The sequence below is a fragment of the Microtus ochrogaster genome, unplaced genomic scaffold, assembly GCF_000317375.1.
Source record: "Microtus ochrogaster isolate Prairie Vole_2 unplaced genomic scaffold, MicOch1.0 UNK81, whole genome shotgun sequence".
Lineage (NCBI taxonomy): Eukaryota > Metazoa > Chordata > Mammalia > Rodentia > Cricetidae > Microtus > Microtus ochrogaster.
Genome location: NW_004949179.1, coordinates 1,069,343 through 1,077,462, shown reverse-complemented (window position 1 = coordinate 1,077,462; position 8,120 = coordinate 1,069,343). Strand labels below are relative to the sequence as shown.

At 57.5% G+C, this 8,120-nt stretch overlaps 1 protein-coding gene across 1 annotated transcript; it reads left to right on the top strand.

Moving 5' to 3' along the window:
- The first annotated feature begins 4,983 nt into the window (after positions 1-4,983).
- Gdf15 (growth differentiation factor 15) lies at positions 4,984-7,175 on the top strand. The gene is made up of 2 exons (XM_005370579.2): positions 4,984-5,492; positions 6,412-7,175. The coding sequence occupies exons 1-2, from the start codon at positions 4,991-4,993 to the stop codon at positions 7,041-7,043; spliced, it is 1,134 nt and encodes a 377-aa protein (XP_005370636.2). The 5' UTR covers positions 4,984-4,990; the 3' UTR covers positions 7,044-7,175.
- The last annotated feature ends 945 nt before the right edge of the window (positions 7,176-8,120 follow it).

The following is an 8,120-nucleotide window of genomic DNA, read 5'->3' as shown; positions in this document are numbered from 1 at the left end:
AAAAAAAATAAGGAAGAAAGAAAGAGGGGGAAATGGAGGGAGAGAGAAAGGGGAGAGAAAAAAGAAGGGAAGGAGGAAGGGAGGGAGGAAGAAGGGAGGAAAAAAGAAAGGGAGGGAGGGAGGAAGGGAAGGAGGATCATCAGTCTTCCCAGTTTGTTTTCTTGGCGTCGCCTCTAGGCCTTGAGCTCTCGGCGCCCAGTGCACCCCAAGGGGTGAAGGACGGCATGCATCAGGTATCTTTATCTCTTTCCACCTTTTTAAAATTTTGAGATTTATATTATGTGCACAAGTGTTTTGCTGCATGTTTGTGCACCATGAACGTGCAGTGCGCACAGAGGCACGAGAGGATGTCAGAGTCACAAGTGTAAGCGGCACGTGGAGTGAACCGAACCTGGGTCTTCCTCAAGAGCCATCACTCTCGCCCCTGCTCCTCCCTGAGGTTGGAGCTCTTTGATTCGTCTAGACTGAGCCCTAGGGACCCGCCTGCCATGCCTGCACCCCCATGTGTGTGTCGTGTCCCCTTCTGTGTGCTGTGTTCTCCCCCGCCCGTGTGTGTGTTGTGTTCCCCATATGTGTAGCGCCCCCTGCCCCCATGTTTGTGTTCTCTCCCCTCCCCTCCACGTCGCGTGTGTTATGATTGTCCCGTGTGTTGTGTTGTGTTCCCCCTCCGCCCCGTGTCCTCCCTACAGCCCCGCCCCCAGCCGTACGTTGACCCGCCTTCTTTCTGGCTATAAAAGCTGTTCTCTCCTGGGGATGGGGCTCCAACTCCCAGGAGCTCCATGTCCTCACGAGGCAGCAGGGGCTCTCACAAAGGACAAACGGCGTGCGATGGGCCGCTCCCCACTGAGTTCCGCAGCATCACGTGCTGTGTGCGAAAGACGCTGGGCAAAGAGAGAAATGTCCCGAGGTCTGGAAGAGTCCAGAGCACAGACAGCGAAGGAGACAGCGAATAATCCGAATAATCCATCGGACACAGCCAGGGCTGCCTGCAGGAGCGCAGGACAGACAAATCCTGTGGATATCCGGAGGAGTAGTGGGGGAGAGATTGCTTTGGGGACAGAAAGCCCATTTCACCAGTTCCAGAGGAATGCTGGCATTGATCTCCCGGCCAGAAGTCCCGTAGTCCAGCCTGATGAGATGAGACCTCATGTCTACCAAGATCACTCCACCAGCTGAACTACAATCAATCTGCCGACTGAGCTCTGGGCACACTACCAAGCCCGCTGAGCCTGGCCCAGCCTCCTACTTAGCCTCCCTTTTGAGCAGGACGTTGCTGCTCTGTGGCCCTGACTGAGCCACGTCCTCCTGCCTCGCTTCCTAGGGGCTTTCTGTTGTTTGTTCTGCCTGGGTGCTTTGACAGGAGGGGCGGGTCACCTGTGACACAGCACCCAGCACAGAGGGAAAGGCTCACACTCAGGGCGGCATGGCCAGAGGAGGCTTGTGCCTTACACAGAGACAAAGATGCGGCCTCTGGGGCACCCAGAGCAGGTGAGAGGAGCCTGGCAGGGACTGGGGCCTGTCGTGATGTCCGTGCTTTCTTTAGGACCCAGTGTTCTAGAACCCAGGAGCAGAGATGTTTGTGTTACATAAAATAGGACGTTTGTGTCACGTGTGCTTTAGAAAGAAAACAATTCCTGTAAATAAATACAGCATCAAAGTGGCAAGTCTGAGCATGTCGGCCCTGGATGGGACTCAGGAGCAGAGAGGCCCAGCTGCCATCCCCAGCACAGAAGAGACTGGGTGGGTGGACGGGTGGGTGGATGGATGATGGATGGGTGGGTGGATGTGCTGTGGGAACTCCTTCAACCATTAAGATACTGGTCCACTTTGGGCATGGTCTCATGTATTATAAATGCAGATAAAAAGTGTGTGCAGGGTTGTTGGCTGCTGGATTTGGTTCCAGTTCCCAGCTCACGTAGAGGTCTGAGGATCACTATTCTTTCTGTGAGTTTACCCCAGATAGATAAACCCTTGTTACACTCCATTCCGGGCTATTGTGGAGCTCTTTTTTACGCCAACGGGAATGGAGGATGGATGGCTCCTTGCGGATTACCAAAAGCCCTGTAGCCCTTAAGGTTCTTGTTGTTCACAGCTCAGGCTGTAGGTGGTCATGGAGGGGAGGTCTGGCTGTCAAGAGTCACACAGCCCCAAGCTGGCAGCTTCGAGGTTTGGGTTGGAGTCTGTTCTCTGGGCTCAGGGCTTTTTTCCCCATCCTGGTGAAACAGCAGGATAGCTTCTTGAGGTTCCAGTCACAGCCCCACTGGTTCCTGGCTGTGACCACCTCTCCATGACTGGAGCAAAGAGTCATGTGATGGGATTATAAAGGTTATATTGGGCCAGGCCTCAGGTCCTCCAGCAGTCAGGAGGCTGGAGCAGAGGCAGCAACAGTTTGAGATGAGCCAGGGTCAGGCACACCCCATTTCAAAACTCCCAGAAAGGAAAAAGGCCCTGTTTTGGAACTCCAAATGGTCTAAACCTGAGCAGCCACGAGACACAAAGATGGGGCCCCGAAAGTGGGGCTTAAGAGATGCACAGGAATTTGACATGAAGTTCGTCCAAGCCTATCTGAGTTCTTCTTGCCTGACATTGACATTGACGCTGGTGTGTCTTGGTCGTGATCTGAGCCCCTGGGCTGGGCTCTGGGGATGTCCTGAGGTCATCACGGTGAGAGGACGGCAGGTCACCCTACCCTCTAGTGACTCCCGTGACTCTGCTCAGTCACCAGGGGGCTGGTTTCCTGTGTTGACACAGGTGGGGCAGCGTGGGCAGCTCACCTCTGCCCCAGTGTGTGGCCTCTGGACCCAGCAACTGTTCCTGGGGAGGAAGTCAGGGTCCTGGCCCGCTGAGGTCATGGCTGGCCAATTGCCCACAAATAGGCCACCCCGCTCCTTTGCTTGGCCCAACACCAGTGATGAGGTCATCAACAAAGGATTTTGGGGAAAGGAAGCCAAGTGGGCACAATGCCACGTTCCAGAGTTTTGTGAACCGGAAATATCTGTTTGGGGGAGGGTGGTGGTGCCAATCAACGATGGGGTACCCCATGGAGCCTTGCTGCTCTGGAGCCCTTGTAGAACATTCCATGAAAACAGTGGATGGTTGACTGATCTTGGTCTTAAAGAGACAGATGCCTGTTCACGGGCAGGCTGTCACTCTGGGTCGGGAGCTGGGTGGTTCAGTCATCTCAGCACTCAGGAGACTGAGGCAGGAGGACTGTCCGTTTGGGGATCTCAGGGTGAGAGGGCGCTGGGGCAGGAGGAACTTTCCCTAGGCTGGCCTCTGACACAGTGCTTCCGGAGACTTAGTCCCCAAAATGACCTGCCCGAGTCTCTATCTACACACAGCTGAGAGTTTGCGCATTTACTGAGCGCCTACTGTGTACTCAGGTCACATGGGTGTCTAGACCTTTGCTGCAGCTTGTGCCCGCATGGGATGAAGACACCCACCGTCACACAACACAGCGGCGCATGTGTGTCGGGAGGGCAGAAGCCTGGACCCAGCACAAGTTTGCCAAGGAGATGCCTAGGTCCAGAGAGGTAACCTGGGCTACCTGGGATGCTGCCTTTCTCGGTCTGTGGGGTCAGGCTGGGTACAGACGTGCCCAGAACAGCCAGGCTTGTTCCCGCTTTAATGGCAGCCGTGCGAGCCTGTCCCTCATAGGTGCCAGGGTGCAGGCCTCTCCCCACCTGCCGCCAGCCTTGAAGAGCCAGAGCCGACTTTCAGGCGTCAGCTCCGACGCGACCTCCTCTCTAACCACGTGAACCCCGCGGCTCCTCCGTATCCCAGGGGACCCCAGACGGCCTCCAGCCCTCGCTTCCCCATCCCTGAGAAAGGCCTCTCTCCTTTTGGACCCCCGGCTTTACTTGGACGCACAGTTGAGCAATTTGCCCAGGGTCACATGGAGAACACTGGATGGTGTCTCAATTTGTAGCGTGCACACAACTCCCCAAGTCCTCCCTTGCACCCCAAAGATGGAGAACTCCGCAGCTTTTCACAGAAAGGGAAACAGAGGACTGCGGTGTGACCCAGGCCTGCTTCTCCAGACATCAGCAATTCACCCAGGGCAGAGAACCGGACTCTTGAGACTTAAATTTGGGGGGAAACGTCAGAGACAAAAATTTAAGGCCAGAACCCCACTCGCCCCTGCCGGGTGCCCACCAGACTGCCTCTCCCACGGGGTAGTTACCTCAAAACTTTCACAGCTGCGAGCCTGAGGTCGGGGCTATCTTCCTCCGTATTGATCCTGAAGAGTAGCCCACTGGGGTAAATGTCCCGGAGCCGGCAGGTAACTCCTGGGGCGGGGGCGGGGTCTGTAGGAGGAGGGGCCTGGGGCATCAGGGGTGGGTTTGGGAGTCTGAGGAGGAGGGGACAGTTCAGGGGTCAGCCGCTGGCTTGTACCTCAGGTCCAGCACTGGCCTGCGGAGCGAGCACCAGGACGGTGGGCAGGGAGAGGTATGTGGGCGTCGGTCAGAGCCTGGAGTGTCCCTATGGGTACTGCAGAGGGAGCCCTGGGAGCCCCAGACCCCAGCAGGTGCGCCTTGTCGCTCATTCCTGCGTCAGCCAGAGGCCCGAACCGCAGCCGCCACCCTTTGCAGGCCTAGGCGACGTCACCCACCTCCATCTTCTGTCCAAGCCTGACCACCCTGCCCTGACCCCAGCTCCCCAGTGGCCTGCAGTCTGGACCGAACGAAGGTAGGACCCACAGTAGACTCCTTGCTTCTCTCCCCGCGAGAGGGGAGACCGATCTGGGGAGACAGAGTCAGGGACCTGAGTGTGACCATCCAGTCGGCCTGGAGCAGGGGCTGTTTGTGCAGGGTTTTGAAAGGTTAGTAGGAGTGCGGAAAGGACACCGAGCAGGTGCAGTGGGCCTCAGTTTGTGCCTTGGTCCTTCTATCACAGCCATTTGGTCATGGCTGGGGGGGGGGCAGGAAGAGTGGGAGAAAGGGGGAAGGAGAGGAAGAATCCACTTTAACTTGAGTCTGGCCCCCGTCACATGTTCTGTGGGGACGGTCAGCCCCCACTGTCACCAGACCCTGCGGTTTCCCTTTATGCTGAGAGGGACGCCCCCCCCCCCCAGTCCTCGGGGTTCCCTCCCGGATCAGCTTGGTCACTCGAGTTGGCACCGCATGCGGGGGCGGGGCGGCCAGAGTACAGGACTATAAAGGTGGCGGCGGCAGAAGGCTCAGCTCACAGCCACACCGAAGACACAACCGACATGGCCCTGCCCGCGCCCGAGGCCCAGCCTCCAGTCGGCTCGCAGCTTAGGTTCCTGCTGTTCCTGCTGCTGCTCCTGCTACTGCTGTCATGGCCATCGCCCGGGGACGCCCTGGCACTGCCCGAACAGCGACGTTCCCACCCGGAGTCCCGACTCGACGCTCACGAGCTACGAGGTCGCTTCCAGGACCTGTTGAGCCGGCTACATGTCAACCAGAGCCGCGAGGACTCGAACTCAGAACCCAACCCCGACACGACTGTCCGGATATTCACTCCAGAAGGTGAGTGGCATTTGGGGACCCGCCTGAGCAACATACTCCCCGAGCCTAACCCGCGTTCAAGCCCACGAGGCTCAGCCCAGCCTGTCCCCGGACCGGAGCGGGACAGGTGGCATCCAGAGAGGCCAGGGACGCTCCCGAAGATGCACAGCGCTCGGGTCGGCGGGGGGTTGCGGCGGGAGTCCTGGGTGGCTGGAGCCAGAGGGGAGGAACCTGCAGGAACTGGATCAGGAATCTGACGCAATTGCTGGTCAAGACTCCTGCTAGTCACAAGTGGGAGGGAGGAGGACCCCGGGGTCCGGGGGCGGGGCCAGGTGGGTTGGGTCTCCAGAACTGTAGCGGTCTCCCAGCTGTGGGAGACACACACCTGTGTCCCCAACTACTCCAGAGGTTGAGGAAGGAGGATTGCCATGAGTTCAAGGACAGCTGCGGCTACAACTACACAGTGAGAACCTGTCCCAAATTTAAAATTTTTCTTTTGGGATTTTTTTTTTTCATAGAGACATTTGTAGCCTACGTGGATTTCAGACTCAGGGCAATCCTCCAGCCTCCGCCTCCGCCTCCCAAGTTCTGAGATAACAGGTGTCAGCCACCAAACACACACCTTTAATCCCAGCAGGGAGGGGGGCTGGCGGATCCCGAAGGCCAGCTTGGCCTACAGAGCGAGCTCCAGGACAGCCAGGGCTGTGTAGACTGTGGGCCGCACACGGGTGACGTCCGTGCACCTTACACCTTGCACACGGGTGACGTCCGTGCACCTTAATGCGTGATAGGCACACGCCTGACGCCCTGCACCTTGCACGCGGGATGGGCACACGCGAGACGTCCGTACACAGTACACGCGTGATGGGCACACGCCTGACGCCCTGCGCCTTGCACGCGGGACAGGCATACGGGTGACGGCTTTCCGTTTCTTTTCCAGTACGACTGGGGCCGCGCGGCCACCTGCTGCTCCGCGTCCGCTGGGCGTCGCTGACCCAGGGTCTCCACGAAGCTTACCGCGTGCACCGAGCACTTCTCATGCTGTCGCCGTCGTCGCGGGCTTGGGACGTCACCGCACCCCTGCAGCGCGCGCTCAGCCTCGGGGGACCCCACAGCCGCGCACTGCGCCTGCGCCTGGCGCTGCCCCCGGACCTGGCCGTGACGCCCTCTAGCGGCGCGCGTCTGGAACTGCACCTGCGGTCAGCCGCCGGCAGGGGGCGCCGCAGCGCACACGCGTTCCCTAGAGACTCCTGCCCGCTGGGTCCCGGGCGCTGCTGTCATCTGCAGACTGTACATGCGACCCTCGAGGACCTGGGCTGGAGCGACTGGGTGCTGTCTCCGCGCCAGCTGCAACTGAGCATGTGCGTGGGAGAGTGTCCGCACCTCTACCGCTCAGCCAGCACGCATGCACAGATTAAAGCGCGCCTGCATGGCCTGCAGCCCGACCGGGTGCCTGCCCCCTGCTGCGTCCCCTCCAGCTACACCCCGGTGGTCCTCATGCACCGGACGGACAGCGGCGTGTCACTGCAGACCTACGACGACCTGGTGGCCCGGGGCTGCCACTGCGCATGAGCGCCGAGTGTGCCCCTCACCTGCACTCCCTACCCCTCCTGCTATTTATATTTGTATTTATTAATATTATTAATTTATTGGGGTCAGACTGGGTGGGTGAATGGATTGTTTATTTATTTAAAACTCTTAATAAACGTGAGACTGGTTTATATGGGGGTCTGAGACGGTGCCTCAGTGACCTCAGCAAGATAAACAACTTTCTAGCCTGTTTCCCCAAGGCATCAGCTGAAGGGACGAGTGGGTGAGAATGGGTGAGCTGCTAGAGGATGTTGTGACCTCTTGGGACTCGTGAGGCAGCTCCATGAGTAAAGTGGCCAAACCTGAAGACCTGAGTTCAATTCCCAGAGGTGCACTTGGTCACATGGTAGACATGACTCCTGAAATCTGTCCTCTGATCTCCATGCACACTCCCTCCTTCTCCCTCCCTCTCTCTCTTCCCCTTCCCCCTCACACTTGCACACACTTACACATGGACACACACAGACTCACATGCGCGCACACACTCACATTCACACACGTGTGCACACACACACGTGCTTGCGCACACAAACACACAATGTAATGACAACAGTTAACTGATTTGTCTGGACAGTACCCTGTAACTCTGCTTTTTGTCACAGGAACAGCGCTTGGCTTCACCCCAGTCACTCTTCTATGGCCCTCCCAGTATGGGGGTCACCTTTTCAAACATAGGCAGCCCCAGGTCATCAAGTCTGTGACTTTACAAAATTATGCTGACCCCAGCAGGGAAGAGGTATTTGCCCTTCTAGTTTCCAGCCATTGCTTTCATGATACCTTAATAGGACACCTTCATAGGACAGCGTCATAGGACACCTTCATAGGACACCTTCATGATATCTTCATAGGACACCTTCATGATACCTTCATAGGCCACCTTCATGATACCTTCATAGGCCACCTTCATAGGCCACCTTCATAGGCCACCTTCATAGGACACCTTCATAGGCCACCTTCATAGGACACCTTCATAGGACACCTTCATAGGACACCTTCATAGGACACCTTCATAGGACACCTTCATGATACCTTCATAGGACACCTTCATAGGACACCTTC

What these genes read in the sequence shown, in the direction of transcription:
- Gdf15 (XM_005370579.2), top strand. Translation starts at nt 4,991, where the DNA reads ATGTTCTGTGGGGACGGTCAGCCCCCACTGTCACCAGACCCTGCGGTT. An exon ending in CCGGATATTCACTCCAGAAG is followed by an intron (nt 5,493 to 6,411) that starts GTGAGTGGCATT and finishes TTTCTTTTCCAG; the next exon opens with TACGACTGGGGCCGCGCGGC.